The 17,192-nt window shown below is 36.1% G+C and overlaps 2 protein-coding genes across 2 annotated transcripts; one reads left to right on the top strand and one right to left on the bottom strand.

Moving 5' to 3' along the window:
- The first annotated feature begins 1,877 nt into the window (after positions 1-1,877).
- Positions 1,878-12,193, top strand: LOC8285366 (protein FAR1-RELATED SEQUENCE 9). The gene is made up of 3 exons (XM_015716372.3): positions 1,878-2,004; positions 2,427-3,930; positions 11,774-12,193. The coding sequence occupies exons 2-3, from the start codon at positions 2,449-2,451 to the stop codon at positions 11,939-11,941; spliced, it is 1,650 nt and encodes a 549-aa protein (XP_015571858.1). The 5' UTR covers positions 1,878-2,004; positions 2,427-2,448; the 3' UTR covers positions 11,942-12,193.
- Positions 12,194-12,541: 348 nt separating this feature from the next.
- Positions 12,542-16,604, bottom strand: LOC107260888 (protein FAR1-RELATED SEQUENCE 5). The gene is made up of 2 exons (XM_015716381.3): positions 14,040-16,604; positions 12,542-12,934 (listed from the first exon to the last, which is right to left on the bottom strand). The coding sequence occupies exons 1-2, from the start codon at positions 16,227-16,229 to the stop codon at positions 12,761-12,763; spliced, it is 2,364 nt and encodes a 787-aa protein (XP_015571867.1). The 5' UTR covers positions 16,230-16,604; the 3' UTR covers positions 12,542-12,760.
- Between the last annotated feature and the right edge of the window lie 588 nt (positions 16,605-17,192).

Below are 17,192 nucleotides of genomic sequence, written 5' to 3'. Positions count from 1 at the left end.
TCATTAACAGGAAACACGCTGCAACAGAATGTGTTTTACACTCTCCAACTTATGGTTAGAAAAGGCTTTAATATAACAAGAAACAGATATTAAAGGGCCTAATAAAATAAAATCAATGCACATGGCTTAATACAATAAACGCATGAAGTTCAGAGACCGCCTAAAATATTTTGCTAAAATTTAGAATAAGCAAAGAAAAACACAGAGTAAGATTCATGTATTAGAAATGCGTTTTATATAAAAGAAAAGAAAAAGACAAAAAAACAAAAAGAATTTTGAAAAATAATTATAAAATCATGAATAAGTTTAGGACTTTGAAGTAAGGGTTAAATATTGTTTACCCTATAAGGTTCAGTATAATATATGACTTAGTCCCTATATTTCCTTTATTACATTAAAACCCCTTTAATTTTCACAAAACTAATTACTAGCCCCTTCCGTATTAGTCGAAGGACTAAACTAGTAATTTAAGATTACAGTTTGATTCTTAAACTTATTATCAAGTATCAAACTAGTCCAAAATTAATTTTATTATCAAATTAGAGTAACATTTTATTTTTAGAACAAGTTAATTTTAGTATCTAATTAAAATAATAAATTTAAAATTCTTTTATTTATTGATAATTCGACTATTTAGTGACCTCTGAAATTAAGCACAGTTTTGGTTAAGATTTCTAGTATATCATATTATTACATTGTAATTTTTTGTGATCATGTAATATAATGATATTATTATATTTTGATTCTTTCCGGGCACTTCTCGATAAAAATTCCGAATTGAATGCCAATTGATAGATTAGTACGAGCTTATACATGCAATCATACATTCTTTGAATAAGAATCCATTTTTAAAAGATCATGGCATTTTTGCTCTAGAGAGTCTCCGATATTCTTTCAATGACCTATGTTGGGATATCTATATGATCCGATTGATTGCGTAAAGCACGCGGTGGCAACAGAACTGGAAAAAGTATCTTTTATTTATTTAGTATAAACTAATTCGAAAAAATTTAAAAGTATTAATGACACCTTTTTTATTTAATATTATTAAATTACTATATAGTTTATCTTAAATTTTTAAATAAAATAAATAGTTAAAATTATTATTTTTATTAGACATTAAAATTAAACTATATTAAAAATAAAAATCTTGCTCTTATTAATCTCATGATAATACTTGATAAAAAATTTTATTTTTAACATACAAAATTATCATATAATCCCTTCGTTGTTGACAGTAGACCTGTTCATGGGCCGGGCTTGACTTTTTTCTGAACAAGCCCGAGCCCGCCCAAGCCCGAAAATTTTTTAATATCTCTCTACCCAAACCTGAGTCTGAATTTTTTTAAAAAGTCCGGCCCGACCAACTATTAAACCTCTGTTCATTGGCCGGGCCCAGCCGACAATTCAACACAAATATTCAAAATTTAAATTCAATAATCATGTTCATCATGATAATAAAGATACAAACATCAATTATAGTTTTATTTGTATATTATTAATAACAACAAAATTATAAATAAAAATAATAACTAGCTAAGTGATATAAAACATTTAATTATAAGCAGAAGGCCACAGGTTCAAGTGCTGGGTATGACATTTTTTTTTAACTAAACTAGACATCGGGCCAGGCCGGGCTTCGGGGTTTTCCGTGGATTCGAACCGGACTGGGCTTTTACACAAAAAATCTTGTCCAACCCGGCTTGAAGAATACGGGCCTAGACGGGCCGGGCGGATACCGAGAGCCATGAACAGGTAGACTTGTCAACTTAGTGTCTAAATTATTTTACTAAATTAAAACATGATTGTTTAATCTAATTTATATTTTTATATAATTTAATTATAATATATAACAAAATAACAATAGAATAATATTGTTTTGGCGAATGGGCATCATTACCGCACTTCTGAATTGAGCGTGGCGGTAAAAACCCTTCAGAGAACAGCAGCAGCAGCAGCAACAGGAACAGGAACAGGAACAGCAACAACACGGAAAGAAAAGAGGTCAGTGTTCTTGTTTCATATTCAGTCTCTGCTTCTTTATTCAATTCGGTTCTTGATTTCTGAATGTTATAAATTGACCCAAATAGATGGGCTGTTGATCTTTGCTGCAATTTACACCCACTTTTCTTTCTTGGATTCCTCGACCTTTTCTTTTTCTTTTCTTTTTTGTAAATAAGCTATAAAATGAAGTTAATTGGAATGGTAAATTGCCTTGAAGATTTAATTGATTGATAAATGTGCCAATTTATTGGCTTTTTCATCGCATATGTAAAACTTTTCCACTGAAATTGTATGCTTGAGTTTTGCTGTTAAATTTTTTATGCTTTCATGAAGCTAAGTTGATGCTAAAGCATGGGTTTTCATGGAATGCTGATTAATCTATGTTGATGATCTTTTAATCTTTCTTTAACCCCTTGCTACAGTTAACTCTTAAAGTAAAGTGAGATGAGTGCTGGCAGGCAGAGGACTCTCGGTAGTGGGGTTCAGCATGTATTGGACTATTTGAAGCGAATGCAGGCAGAGAATCCTGCTTTCTTTTATGCAATTCAGAATGATACTGATCACTCTCTTGGAAATATATTCTGGGCAGATTCAACTTCCAAGATGAACTATAGTTACTTCGGTGATACTGTTGTATTTGACACAGTTTATCGGACTAACAGATATAGGGTACCATTTGCAGCATTCACAGGATTTAACCATCACGGGCAACCTGTATTGTTTGGTTGTGCTCTTGTTCTTAACGAGTCTGACTCCTCATTTATTTGGCTACTCCAAACTTGGCTTCATGCAATGTCTGGTCAACACCCAGTCTCTATAACAACGGATCCTGATCGTCTCATACAGGTGGCTGTTGCACAAGTTCTTCCTGACACTCGCCATCGATACAGTAAGCATGGCATACTTAGAGAAACCCAAGAGAAAATGGCTCATATATACCAAACACATCCTACCTTTGAAATTGAATTTAAAAAGTGCATCAATGAGACCGAGACAATAGACGAGTTTGAATTATCTTGGCAAACACTTCTGCAAAGATACTATGTGATGGATAATGAATGGCTTCAGTCTATGCACAACGCTAGACAGCAGTGGGTCCCAGTATACATGCGAAATACCTTTTTTGGAGAGTTGTCTGTAACAGAGGCAAGTGGAGATTTAAACTCATTCTTTGATGGGTTTGTGACTGCATCAACTACTATACAGATGCTGATCAAGCAGTATGAAAAAGCTGTAGCAAGCTGGCATGAAAAGGAGTTGAAAGCAGACTATGACACCACTAATACGATGCCGGTTCTGAAGACACCTTCTCCTATGGAAAAACAAGCTGCTAACCTCTATACTAGAAAAATATTTATGAAATTCCAAGAGGAATTGGTTGAGACTCTTGCTAATCCTGCAACCAAGATTGATGACTCAGGAACTATCAGCACATATCGAGTGGCCAAATTTGGGGAAGAAATCAAAGCACATACTGTTAGTTTTAATTCTTTTGAAATGAAAGCTAGTTGCAGCTGCCAAATGTTTGAATATAAAGGAATAATTTGTCGGCACGTATTAGCAGTTTTTAGAGGGAAAAATGTTCTTACGCTTCCTACTCAATATATATTGAAACGATGGACAAGAAACGTCAAGAGTGGGGCTGTGTTGGATGAACGTGCTTCTGAATTGCCCACCAATTCCCGAGAGTCTCTAACGGTTCGATATAACAATTTGCGACAGGAAGCTATCAAATATGTTGAAGAAGGGGCTAAATCTATTCACATTTATAATGTGGCAATGGATGCTTTACAAGATGCTGCAAAGAAGGTTGCTGCGGTGAAGAATAAAAGTCCTGGAGCTACACAGGATGGGGCTTTGAGCAATGGAAGTGGTCAAGAGCTGCATGTAGCTGATGAAAACAGAGTGGCTGCATCTCAGTCTGCAGTTAGTTTCTCCTACCTTCTAACCTGACCTTGTTTTAATTTAATATTTCAATTCTGTTTAGTCATTTTTTATGGTTTGCAATGGCATTAGCAAGTTGCTAGGTGTAATAGTGTCCAAATCAAAATACGGTTTTCCCAATATTCAGGTTGATGAGTCTTCTAGTGCACAACTTAGAAGCTTCTGCTTGTCAAATGACAAAGTATACTGATTCTATATGCTTTAGTAGGTACTGCAGCTATTGTACATAAATGTTCCATCACATGCATCTTATATGCATGTCATGTTTGTATTTCCATTGATAACAAAAAAATTATTCCTAGAGATTCTACCTCCCATAGAATAGATGCATCTAGAGAGAAAACCATAATGAACAATTCATTTTTCCTGCCAATTCACTGAAAATTTTCCACTCCCAAGTAAAAGACACTTTTACATAAGATGTCATCAGATTTGGAAATTGGAATTAACTCCTATGCAAAAGCACCCTGTTGTTTTATCTACATACTAAGTCCACTTTACCTTAACCTTCAAGTTTCTTTTTTCATTCTCTAGCCTTCACATTCCTACATAAACATAGCTAAGGTCTAGAATTCAAAAGTAAGTTCACATTATAACTGTCAATGATTGACGCGTTCTGCTCCTTGTGACACATAACATTTTAGCTATTGAAGAAACTGATCTTGCTTAATATGTTGAGGACTTAACTCTACCATGGTGGTATACCGCCCTTTATTACATTCTTTCTCTCCTTGTTTGAATTACAATAAAAGAAAAGATTTCCCTGCAGCAGTTCCTTCCCAAGGGAAAGCCTTGCCGCTCTCCTTTTTGTGGTGCCATTTATAAAATTTTCATTGAAATATAGGCATCCATTGAAGCCTTCCACCTTATGCTTGCTCTCCTTCTCCCATTATACCAACCTCATAGAGGTTGGAAGAATGGAAGAATGGAGATTATCTTATCCTCATGAAAGCTATAGAAAATAAAGGGGATTCTTCTCCATTCTATTCTCTGTCTTAGTCTTCCACCAAGTCCTTTTATGGGAAGCCATGCTATTGAATGAAGGAAAGGCTTCCTTCAAAATCCTAGCAGCCATGCCCAAATAAAACTCTTTCCAAATTCCAAAATTCAGAAGAATAGTATTATTCTATATGTGCTACCCTCTCTGTGTGGTAATTTACAAAGCCATATCATTGTAAGATGTTAGGTGGCGGTACTAATCTTTAACCCTTAAATTCTCTATTTAAATGAAACAACATTCCTCAAACATTGTATGGAAACAAAAGATGGGAGGAAAGTAAATAATGGGGAAATTATATTTTCCTTCATTTTATTTTCCAATTTCTTGTTTGGTAAATCTATTCTTCATGTTTCAATATAAACTGAAATAATATATGTTCAGATAAAATTGTATTCATCCTTTGACTTTTTTTAAGACAAACTTAAAATACAAAATGTACAACTTATAAGTCATGTTATTTATTAGTAAACTTTCTCTCTCCACTTTATCCCCAAAATGGAGAGAGAGATAATGGAGGAAATAAGAAATTGTTCTTTCCTTTATTATTTTCCTTGCCTTTGCAAACATGAAAAATTGAAGTTCCCACTTTATTTACCCTCTTTCAAACCCGATGTTAGTTAACCAAATGCGACTTTGGACTTGCATAAATTATTTTATCTGTTCAATATTGATCACTATCAATTAGGAAATACTGTCAATGGAAAGCCGTAAATAGGGTCAACAACTAAATTACTTCTGTAATTAAGCTATTAATTTAGGCTGTAAATGTTCTTATAAATAGGGGAGGAGATTTAGCTTACCATACATAGCTTCCTAGGATCACTCTATGTAATTTACATGTACAGCTCTAGTTTCCTTATATAGATGGCAGTCTTGCTAAGATCTTCTCAAGAAGAGAGGACAATTCGATCCATTTTGTTATGGTATCAGAGCCTACACCTAAGAAATCTTAGCTTTCTCAGTCATAGCCTTAGTGATTATGGAGAAATTAGATCATGTCTGTGTGAAGTTCACAGGAAAAATTATGCTACGTGGGAGTTTCAATTGGAGACATTCCTCAAAGGTAAGGAGTTATTGGGCCATATAGATGACAGCACCAAAGAAGGATCTACTGCAGCAGACAAAGCAGCTTGGGTTGCGAGAGATAATTAAATCATGACCCTATGGAGCCACATCTGATTCTTTCTTTACGTCTGCATAGGTCTGTAAATGCCATGTGGGATTATCTCAAGCAAGTTTACAACCAAGATAATAATGCTACAGATTTCCAGCTTGAGTTAGCCATTGCTAACTATTCTCAAGGGGATCTATCAATTCAAGAATACTACTCTGGTTTTCTGACTTTGTGGAATGATTATTCAGATCTTGTTACAGCCAAAGTCCCTGCAGAAGGATTGGTGGCAGTACAAGTACACAAAACCAATCAAAGAAATAAGTTTCTAATGAAGTTGCGGCCTGATTTTGAATATGTTGGTGCCTCTCTAGTGAATAGAGATCCTGCTCCCTCTTTGGAGATTCGTTTGGGAGAACCTCTTGCGTGAGGAACAACGTATCAATACTCAGAATAGTATGGAGCAAGCTCACGTAGCTTCTAATACTATCTCAATTGCCTATGTTGCCCATGGTAAGGGAAAGGGTTGCGACATGAGTACCTCCTAATGCCATAGCTGTAAAAAATATGGCCATATTTCTCCTAATTGTCCTGAGAAGTTTTATAACTGCTGCAAGCGGTCAGAGCACATCATTAAAGAGTGTCCTACTCGTCCTCCACGCTCCAACACTTATCATGCTGCTGCCATTACTTCACAACCTTTAGCACCTTTAACTCGTGAGACAATACAAGAAATGATTGTGCATGCAATTTCAGTACTTGGCCTTCAAGGTACTGGTTCTTTATCTTCTTTTTGGATCGTAGACTGAGGTGTCTCTAATCATATAACTAAATTTTCTCATGGGTTAAGTAAAATATTGTGGCTAAGTAAAATATTGTGGCTCCTCACATATTCAAACAACTAACGGTAGGAATCTACCCATTGTGGCAATTGGTGATGTATCTCCTTCCTTTAAAGATGTTTTGGTATCACCTAATCTCTCTACAAATTTAGTATTTGTTGGTCAACTTGTGGACTAAAATTGTGATGTCCATTTTACTCATGATGGTTGGTGTCGTGCAGGATCAGATGTTAAGGCAGCTGATAGCTAAAGGGCCTAAGCATGGACGTTTGTTTTCTTTGAAACTACCTATTTCGCGCAACTTATCTTCTTCCCCAGTATTAGCTTTACTTTGTAATAGCTCTAAAGTGTCAAATGAAGTCTGGCATAAGTGTCTTGGTCATCCTAACTCTAGGATTCTATCTTATTTGTTGAAATCTGGTCTGTTGCATAATCAAGTGCATTCTTCTCCCAATATGTTTCTTGATTGTGCAACCTGTAAACTCGAAAAATTAAGATTTTACCCTTCCATCTGAAGGTAGTAGAGCAACAAAAAGTTTTGAGATAATTCATAGTGATGTTTGGGGTATTAGTCTTACTATCTCTCATGTCTAATACAAATATTTTGTAACCTTCATCGATGATTCCAGCAGATGTATATAGGTTTATTTCTTGTGTCATAAATTAGAAGCGTATGACTCAGGGGGGTGGGGAATATGTCTCATGAGTTCCAATCTTTTCTGCAAACTAAAGGGATTATTTCTCAGCGTTCTTGTTCTTATACTCTGCAACAAAACGGAGTAGCTGAACAAAAGAATTGTCGTCTTTTAGATGTTGTTAGAACTTTGATAATTGAGTCATCCGTTTCTTCTAAGTTTTGGATAGAAGCCCTCACCACAACAACCTTTCTTATAAATAGACTCTTCCTAAGATTTGGATTTTGAGTCCCCATATTTCAGACTTCATCATCACCATCCTACTTATACAAATCTTTACACTTTTGGGTGTATTTGCTTTATGCATCTTCCTCCAATGAACATAAATAAATTGTCTGCCCAATCTATCCGTTGTGCCTTCTTAGGGTATAGTGTCACACAAAAAGGTTATTTATGCTATGATCTAAACTTCAATCATGTTCATGTCTCAAGAAATGTGTTATTTTTTGAAAATCAATGGTTCTTTCCTATGTCGTCATCACCAAAGCCTTTCTTTGAATTATTGCCTTCTTTTGATGACCCTTCTAGTGGTCCTAGTACTCAAGTTGAAAGGTTCAAGCCAGGTATAGTATATCAACGCAGACCCCCAGTGCTGCCCCCTTCTGCACCTGTCATGCCATCTGCTCCCTTACATCGCTCATCTAGTGACTGGTCCACCCGACCGATATGGATTCCTATCATCTAAGACAGGTACCTCTACTTCTGCCCTCTCTGCCACTATATCTTCTATTACTATTCCTACTGGTTACTCATAGGCAATCAAAGAGAAATGCTGGCAGCAGGCCATGCAGGAAGAACTATGTGCTCTTGAAGCTAATAAGACTTGGGAAGTGGTTGATTGTCCTGCTGGTATGACTCCACTTGGATGTAAATGGGTCTATTCGATTAAGGTCAAACCTGATGGGAGTTTGGATAAGTATAAGACCCGGTTAGTAGCTTTTGGCAATAATCAAGAATATGGAGTTAATTACGAGGAGACTTTTGCTCCATTAGCAAAAATGACTACTGTTCGCACAATTTTAGCTATTGTTGCTTCACAAACATGGAGTTTGCACCAAATGGATGTGAAAAACACTTTTCTTCGTGGCGATCTCAAGGAAGATGTTTACATGCATCCTCCAGCAGGTTTAATTTCTAACTCTACTTTTGTAGTGTGCAAATTGAGACGCTCCTTGTAGTCTAAAGAGGCCCCTCGTGCATGGTATGAGAAATTGATCTCCACCTTACTCAAGTTTGATTTTGTCAAAAAGCAAGTTTGATGCATCTTTGTTTCTTCGCCAAACTGAGCTTGGCATTGTCATTCTCTTAGTTTATGTCGATGATATAATCATCACGGGTACTGATTCAATTCTAATCTTTCAATGAAAGCAACTTTTACAAGACTCATTTTTCATGAAGGACTTGGGTTCTCTCACATACTTTCTTGGTATAGAAATTACTGCTGGCTTGCATGGTATTTTTTTGTCTTAGCATAAGTATGCTCAAGACTTGGTGATGGCTATTTGTCTCCCAGACTCTACTCCTCTTGCTACTCCTATGGAAGTTAATCTCAAGCTGTGCAAATATGAAGATGACTTGTTATCAGACCCTGCAGCCTATCATACTCTAGTTGGCAACCTGATCTATCTTACCATCACTAGATCTGATATCTCTTATGTGGTTCAATAGGTTAGTCAGTTCATGCTTCTCCTAGGCACCTACATATGGCTGCAGTTCAAAGAATAATTCGCTCTGTCCATGGCACAAATTCCCAAGGCCAATTTTCATTACCATTTATTTATGAAATTATGGTTATCAAAATGAAGTAGGAAGGATGGATAAAGTGCTAAAAAAAAGAGAATGGTTGCAACGTTTAGAAGGATATTGAGGTTTTGAAATCCTAAACCTTTTTTTCACCCACTCGTATTGGCTCAAGTATCCTGCTCGCCCACCCGATCCCATTCGAGAGAATGCTGGCTTCAAATTGCAAGCCCAAATAGTAGCGCTGAGCGAGCTGGGCCAGGACTTGAAAGTCTCATGCCTGGCCAAGCCCAGCCCAACCTGGTTTCTTTAAACTGGTCTATTTGTGACTTCGGCACATTTGTCTTGAAGGGAGCTCCTTGATAGAAGTTTCTCAATATTTACATAATTACCCATGTTTGGAATTCTGCATCTTAGACTATCAAATAAACTGGTAGGAAAGCTGGAGCACATTGAATTGATGGAGGTAATATAGTGAGTGGTAGATCTAGGATAACATGGGTGAGGAAACAAGAAAAGATGATTTAGGCGATTCTGCATTTTTCTGCAGAGGCAGTCTCAAACCTGGTTGATGGGGTAGAATGGTCCATTTAGCTAAGTTTCCCTACTATCCCTGATTGATACAGGGCTGAATCCTTGCGCATCTTCCACTCCCAATCAGTTTATGTTTAACTGAATTTAGTTTATTTAGAAACCACTTTGAATCAAAGAGGGATATCTCTTGAGTATAATTTTCTGCTCCTCTATATTATAGAGAATTCTAGCATCGTGGCAGTAAAATATATGAGATACAATTCCAGGCTTGACCGACCTTAAAATCACTAAATAAACCATTATCTCTTTCCTTAAAGATCAATGTTGCTAAGTATTTCCCTATCCATGATAGAAGGTGAAAGGAACATGTAGTCTCGGTGTTCCTTATCCAATGGCCAACTAACAGAACTTCAATGATTCTCTTTCATCTTAGAAGTTAACATCCCTTTCCAAAGAATATCACATAAAAGATTTTCCGACCTCCCACAGGGCATTTTGAGTTCAAAAACTGCCAAGGGCTATTGAGTTTATTGGAGTTTGAGCAGACTTCCCACCGAACTTTTTGGTATAAAATTTGTATACTTTTTAGTGATATCCTTCTTTGGAATGAAGACCATGAGCGAGGTAAGTCAAGGGTTAGAGCCTTTACTGCAGATGCTTTGAAGAAATCAAAATTTCCTTTACAACGTAAAGATCTAAGAAGAAAGCAATAAAGTCATTCTGATCTAGACCTGTCTTTGTTGAGGTTCAATGACAATTCAAAATTACTCTTTTTGTGAATTTTCTTGCTGTCTTTATTCCATACTTTTCCTGCAAGTCTCAAATAGTGTTCCATCAAAATGAGGCTTACTTTGTCATTTTATTTGTCAAAAAAGAAAGAAAAGGAAAATAAAAATTTTAAATATAAAATGTAAAATGTGTTATGTTTATGTTTTACGTTTCTTTAGCTGGAAAGATGGGAGGGTGGATGGGGAAGGATAGGCAGGAAAATTCTAAAGGCCAAAACCTTTGTTTGGTTGTGGTGAAAGGAGAGCTTGATCGTGGGGTGTGCAGTCAGGGTCTCTTTCTACTTGGGCCCACAAACGGTTTTCCTCCCAAATCAAGGCAGATAAGGAGAGGAACTGATGCTACAAAATTGTGTTTAATGAATTTCTAGATTTTACCCTGTTTCCTGTCCAAATTAAACACATTATTTTTGTTTAACTAACAGGTATAAAGATGATTTAACACATTTTCATTTAGTTAGTACTTCTTTCCCTTTAACCAAATAAGGCAATGCAAGACATCTTTCAACCGAAGCTTTATCCTTGCTCTTTCCTCTACCCTTTCATTCCCTTGTTATATCCAACCTTTCATACTAAACAGAGTGGTCAGACTATTTCTATTTATTTTCTGGGGTACTTTCAGAAAAGATCTAGGTTCATTTTTGTGCTTTTCAGTTGAAGAAATATATTGACTATAAATTCACTTTAAACTTTGTATTTATATGTTTATGCAGATTTAATTTACTCCATGCGACTTTCAGAAGTTATAAGCATCTGTTTTTGCCTGTTTGACAAGTTAAATATTTCTTGAGTTTCTACTCTCCCCCAATTTGGCTTGTGAAGATTTTACAATTTGCACAAAATTGTCATGTTTGTTGCAGTGACTTGTTTTCTTAAATCTAGATTCTGGCAACTAAAGTTTGAAAACAGTTTTGAAATGATGTCGTACCTTGCTCTGGAAATTTTGTGTGCAAGATCTTTCTCGATAAACTCATAAAAGAGGAGCATTTCTTTTATGGCATGACTTTACACTTCAATTTTGGACCTTTCATGGACAGGCATCGCTGCTATGGACACAATTTAAAGAAAGATTTCCTTCTTATTTTCCTTATTCTAAATTACTTTTCTTTCTCTACCAGGATGAGAAAGAAAAGAAAATTCGTGAATTGACTGCGGAGTTGGAGAGTACAAATCAACGCTGCGAAGTATACCGAGCAAACTTGCTAGCGGTTCTGAGAGACATGGAAGAACAGAAGTTGAAGCTATCAGTGAAAGTTCAAAATGCAAGGCTTAGTCTGAAAGAATGAATTGTATATATGACGGGAAATTTTATGTTCTAATTCTCTGTGATTGTAATTAAGGATCCGATACTGCTGTGGTCAGAATCAGAGTGAGTGCCACACCATGCATTCAGGAGCTTGGAGTTGCCCAGAAGGCATGATGTAATTTGTTTATAGTTTATAGATTGTGATTTTATGATGAAGGGACAGAGGAAGCTTTCAGACAAGTTTGGTTTTCTCTGTCAAGCAATGGTAAATGGTAGATGACTGATTTGAGTATGTGTTAACAATGCAATCGTAGCAACCCCCTTAAATTTTTTTTTTTTCTTTTTCATGTCAAAAAATGTTTCTGCTTGAAAAGGTTGCTTTATGGCATGGAGACTGGGGAGCTTGGCTACTGATCCTCTTCAAGGCCAACTTTCATGTGTGCCAATCCAGTTTTGACTGCCTCGAGTCCTATTATGTGGTCTAGAGAGAGGCATTTTTGCAATCCATTTTCTCATCAGATATTAAAAATTATTACTCTCATGTTTAAAGAATTGCTTGTGAATTAAAAGATATCAAAATGCAGTAAGCAGTGGCAGTATGTGTTCATTTTTTTGGGTAGTCTGCATGGTTTCCATCATGTTTCTGCCCCAATAAGAAAAGGGGTTTTAGATATCACTTCACAATATTTCATTAAAGATGATTAATACATTCATTGTACAGGAGGAAAATAAAAGTAAAAAGATCTAACAAAATCTAAACTACCCAAAAAGTGAACAGCTTCAGAGAATGGTGAAGCACATGGCCTTGAAAATTGATTTGCAAAAGTGAGGATATGCATTTCACCATTCAACTTTCATCTTATATACTGTTTTTCATACTAATCTTTATGTTTTGTACTTTAATAGATAACTGTAGCTTATGATCCTCAATGTCTTTTAAGACTGAGAGCAGGTTAGCCCTATAAATGTCACATTTTCGATTTGCATAATCTAGCTCATGGATAAGTTCCTGGATCTTCTTGTCCATTTCATCCTGCAGATAAGTAAAGGAAAACACAAAGTTAAAACATGCCTCAGAAACTTGATATACAATGCATATGCTATATACTTTCAGGGGCATGTGGAACATGTCTATGTGGCATAGAGCTGCGGTTTCATAAACCCAAGAAAAAAGAAATTCAAACCAGCAGGATACAAAGCTGTATCTGTACCATACTTCATTTATAAATGGAAGAAAGGATTTCTCATGAAACATGTTGTATCACGACCAGATTATTGGAGCGACACTGAATCTAGAACAGATTTACCACTTGGTGAGACATCAATCAGAAACTTAGAATACTAATCCAACAACCAACACCATGTCTAACACTTCAACTGAAGCCGATTCCCAGGATACCAATATGCAGTGAAGGAATCATATAAAAAGAAGAATACGCAGTATCAAACCCGACAATATATTCAATACTCCAAAAGCACAACATATTGAAGTGCAGGCACGTAAAGTATAGTAAACAAAGGTCTTCAATTTACTTATAGTGAACAAGTTAATACTGATTATAACAGAACCAACTTAAACATCTTCCCTAATTCATTTTTATTACTTCTTTATGGATAACTAATTGGTTAAGTGTCAATATTATGCTTAAAAGCCCATCCAGATAAATTATTACATGTGTAAAAAACTTTCATCTTAGCCCTTAGCTGGATTTATTACTAGATTTTCCTTTCTTCCTGTGATACATTTTAGTTATCAGAACGGACAAATAATTTTGCTGATATGCAATAAAAAAATTTAAAAAATTTTTTAATAACAAAAACATGGCATCGAGATTGTTTCCGACATGAACACGCATTTGGCATATTTATAGGAACATAGTTAATTGTAGGACACCTAATTTTCATCAAAATCATCAAAACATTCTGTTGTCTGGAAAATAGGGGAGCCATAGTCGAATAACAAGTATTGATTAACAAGTAGCAGAAATTTGTAGAAAGATTATATGTAATTGCAGGTTTGAAGAGACAATTAAAGCAGAAAGGTGCAAATAAATGGATTCATCAATTGATCATAGGGATATTAGTGAAGCAAAAGGGCATAAGAACTAAATAAGTAACTAAGAAAATAAGGTTCTAACCTCGGAGAAGTGTTGGGCAGATCTCCCTAGATGATTCCCACTCCCACTGGAAACATTTGCCCTACTTCCATTACTCGCCAAGTCTCCCCTACCACGACCATTCACCATATTACTTCTCACATCATTCTTTGTTGCAAGTGAAACTCTTTTTGCAGCCTCTTGCAGGGCACTCACTGCCACATTGTACGTGTCTAGTGATTTAGAACCTTCATCTACAAATTTAAAGGCCTCATGGCGTAGGGTGTTATATCGAACAGTATGAGACTCCAGATAATTAGTATATACATCAGTAGCACGTTCTTCTAATATAACACTGCTCTTGGCATTCTTTGTCCACCGTTTCAAAATATAATGAGATGGGAGAGTAAGCACATTGGTCACTCTGAAGACTGCCAACACATGTCTGCATAGAAGGCCTGAGAACTCAAACATCTGGCAACTACAAGCTGCCTTCATCTCCAAAACATTGAATTTAACATAGTAAGCTTTATGATCTTCCCCAAACTTTGATACTTGATACATAATGCTTTCCCCGTCATCTTCTGCTTTAGATGCCATGAAAGTTAGTGTCCCTACCAGCTCCTCTTGAAATCTCATAAATAACTTTCTAGTGTAAAGCTCAGATGCTTGTTTCTCCATAGGAGATGGGGTCTTCAAAACTGGTGAAGTGTTCATTGTATCATAATCTGCTTTCACTTCTTTTTCATTCCGACTCTCTAGAGCTTTCTCATACAGCTTAAAGAACTGATTTAGATTTGTCGAGGCATTGATATAACCATCAAAGTATGAGTTCATGCTATCACTTCGCTGTGTTATGGACATCTCTGCAAAAAAAGTATCCCGCAAATATACTGGGACCCACTGCCGGCGAGCTGAATATACCGTTTGAAGCCACTCATGATCCCGGAGGTCATATCTATCAACAAGTGATAACCAGCAAGATTCAAATTCATCAATCGATTCAGTCAAGTTAACACATTTATGAAAGTCCGCCTCAAAACTTGGGTGTTTCAGAAACACATGGGATAATTTCTCCTGGCATTTCTTGAAGATATGCCATTTACAAAACCGATGACAGGTGTTTGGGAAAACCTGCATGATGGCGGATCTTATCACCGCATCATGATCAGTGGTGATAGACACAGGATGGCGACCAGACATTGCTGTAAGCCATGTATTGAAAAGCCAGATAAATGAGGCTTCAGTTTCATTTATGAGGAAAGCACAACCAAATAAAACAGGCTGTCCATGATGATTTACACCCGTGAATGGTGCAAAGGGCAACCGATACCTGTTGGACCTATAGGTTGTGTCAAATGTAACAGTGTCCCCAAAGTAAGTATAGTTAGTCCTGGCTTTGGGATCAGCCCAGAACACATTGCCAGTATAGTGCTCCTCTTCCCCTTGCATTGCATAAAAGAAATTGGGGTTTTCATTATGCATTTGCCTCAAATAATCCAGAAGTAGCTGGATGTCTCCTTCTAAGCTCCTCTGGCGATTATTCCTCATATAATTCCGACAATCAACCTCTGTAAAACCAACCTTGCTAATTCCACCATACTCCTTTATCAATGCAGACATAATCCTACGGGGGCCCATACCAGCAGCCTGCAATGTGTCAATCAAGGTCTTAGCAGGACCTGAGATTTGCCTATGAGAACGGAGGCAGTGCACCTGATCAGGTGGGACAAGCTCATGATTGTGCTCTCTAACAAATCCAGAGACTACCCATTTCCCAGAATCCTGCATTTTGACAGATAAGGATGCTTTGCATCCAACTCTAGTAATGGTGCGAGGGCGCTTGATTTCTCTATCTTTAGTGCGTTTCTCATTCAAATTTCTAAAACCCTCTTTTGCACAAACAAACTGTCTCTGAATAATAGCACCATCACGCCTGGAGCGTCGGGAAGAACTGACACGGGTGCTAAAACCGACACGCCTAGCATAGGAATTGTAAAAGGCCTTGGCCGCCTCTTCAGACTCAAATTCCATACCCTCGTAAGGTTCAAGGTCCAAAAGATCACCTTCAGGAAGGTAAATATCACCAGTGGCAGAACCAGTAAGAGAAACAGTGGGAGGAAGAGTATCACTGTCAGGCATATCCTCATCATCGACAGCTTGATCAATGTCCACTCCATCATCATCTCCACCTCCTAATCCTATATCAAATTCAAGAACTTGGCTTTCCATTCTAATTCCTAATTGACTCTAAAAATAAATAAATTTCTTCTACTTCAATGCCAATTAGAATCTAGAAATGACAATAACTGTAAGAAATATAAGTAGAAATCAAAAGAAATAACTTTACCATTAATAAGATAAGTACAATTCAAACTATTGTGTTTCTTTGAAGGTCAATACCCAAGAACCCGAGTCAAAGGCTAAGAAATTTCTAGGGTCTGGAGAATCCTACAATTATATTGCGGTAAATTGAATTCATTAAGAGAAGAAGATGAAATTTTGTGGAGAGAGCGAGGGGGAGAGAGAGCGAGAGAGAGAGAGAGAGAGAGAGAGATCAAAGAGAAAGGTGGGGTGTGTTATCGTGATCCAGCTCCTATCTAAACTTGTATTTTTGTTCACTCTCTGCCCTTTGATTTTCTCTTCATTTTCCATCACACCTTACCCCTATTGGAAGATAAATTGGGAAAATCCAATTACCTATTGTGATTTGACTAAAGATTAACCCTTAATTTTTCAAAAGTGAATTAGTAGTCTAAATGATGTTTTTTTTTGGTTAATTGTTATCCTCTTCACCTGTTTTTTCAGTTAGTTAACTAGATCAGAGGATTTATAAATAAAAAGAGGTTGAATTTGATTTTTGAATTTATTATCAAATAATAAATTATTTAAATTCAAAATTTTTATCAAATTTCAGTAGATATAATTTTACTTTCAACTAATTCAATTTTAATTCTAACAAAATATAATTAAAAATATTTTTTAAAACAATTTAGTAACTCGTATTTAATAACTAATCATTTATTATTTATTTTTAATTAGCTCAAATTAATAAAAAATAATAAGAAATTAAAGTATTATATTACTGAACCTTTTTAACTTATAACTTTAATATATAGGTGTTTAAACTATCAATATAGAGTTATTGATTTTTAATATCTGAATTATTGGACAGGTTGTCAAAAATGTCAATAT

The sequence above is a fragment of the Ricinus communis genome, chromosome 4, assembly GCF_019578655.1.
Source record: "Ricinus communis isolate WT05 ecotype wild-type chromosome 4, ASM1957865v1, whole genome shotgun sequence".
In the NCBI taxonomy this organism is placed as follows: domain Eukaryota; kingdom Viridiplantae; phylum Streptophyta; class Magnoliopsida; order Malpighiales; family Euphorbiaceae; genus Ricinus; species Ricinus communis.
Note: the sequence above shows the minus strand (reverse complement) of the source record. Positions and strands in the feature narration are given on the sequence as shown.

Bases quoted from the DNA above. Each gene is read 5' to 3' on its own strand.
- LOC8285366 (XM_015716372.3), top strand. From the start codon at position 2,449: ATGAGTGCTGGCAGGCAGAGGACTCTCGGTAGTGGGGTTCAGCATGTA. The intron at 3,931-11,773 runs GTTAGTTTCTCC...TTTCTCTACCAG, and splicing joins TGGCTGCATCTCAGTCTGCA to GATGAGAAAGAAAAGAAAAT.
- LOC107260888 (XM_015716381.3), bottom strand. From the start codon at position 16,229: ATGGAAAGCCAAGTTCTTGAATTTGATATAGGATTAGGAGGTGGAGAT. The intron at 12,935-14,039 runs GTTAGAACCTTA...ACTTATCTGCAG, and splicing joins CTGCCCAACACTTCTCCGAG to GATGAAATGGACAAGAAGAT.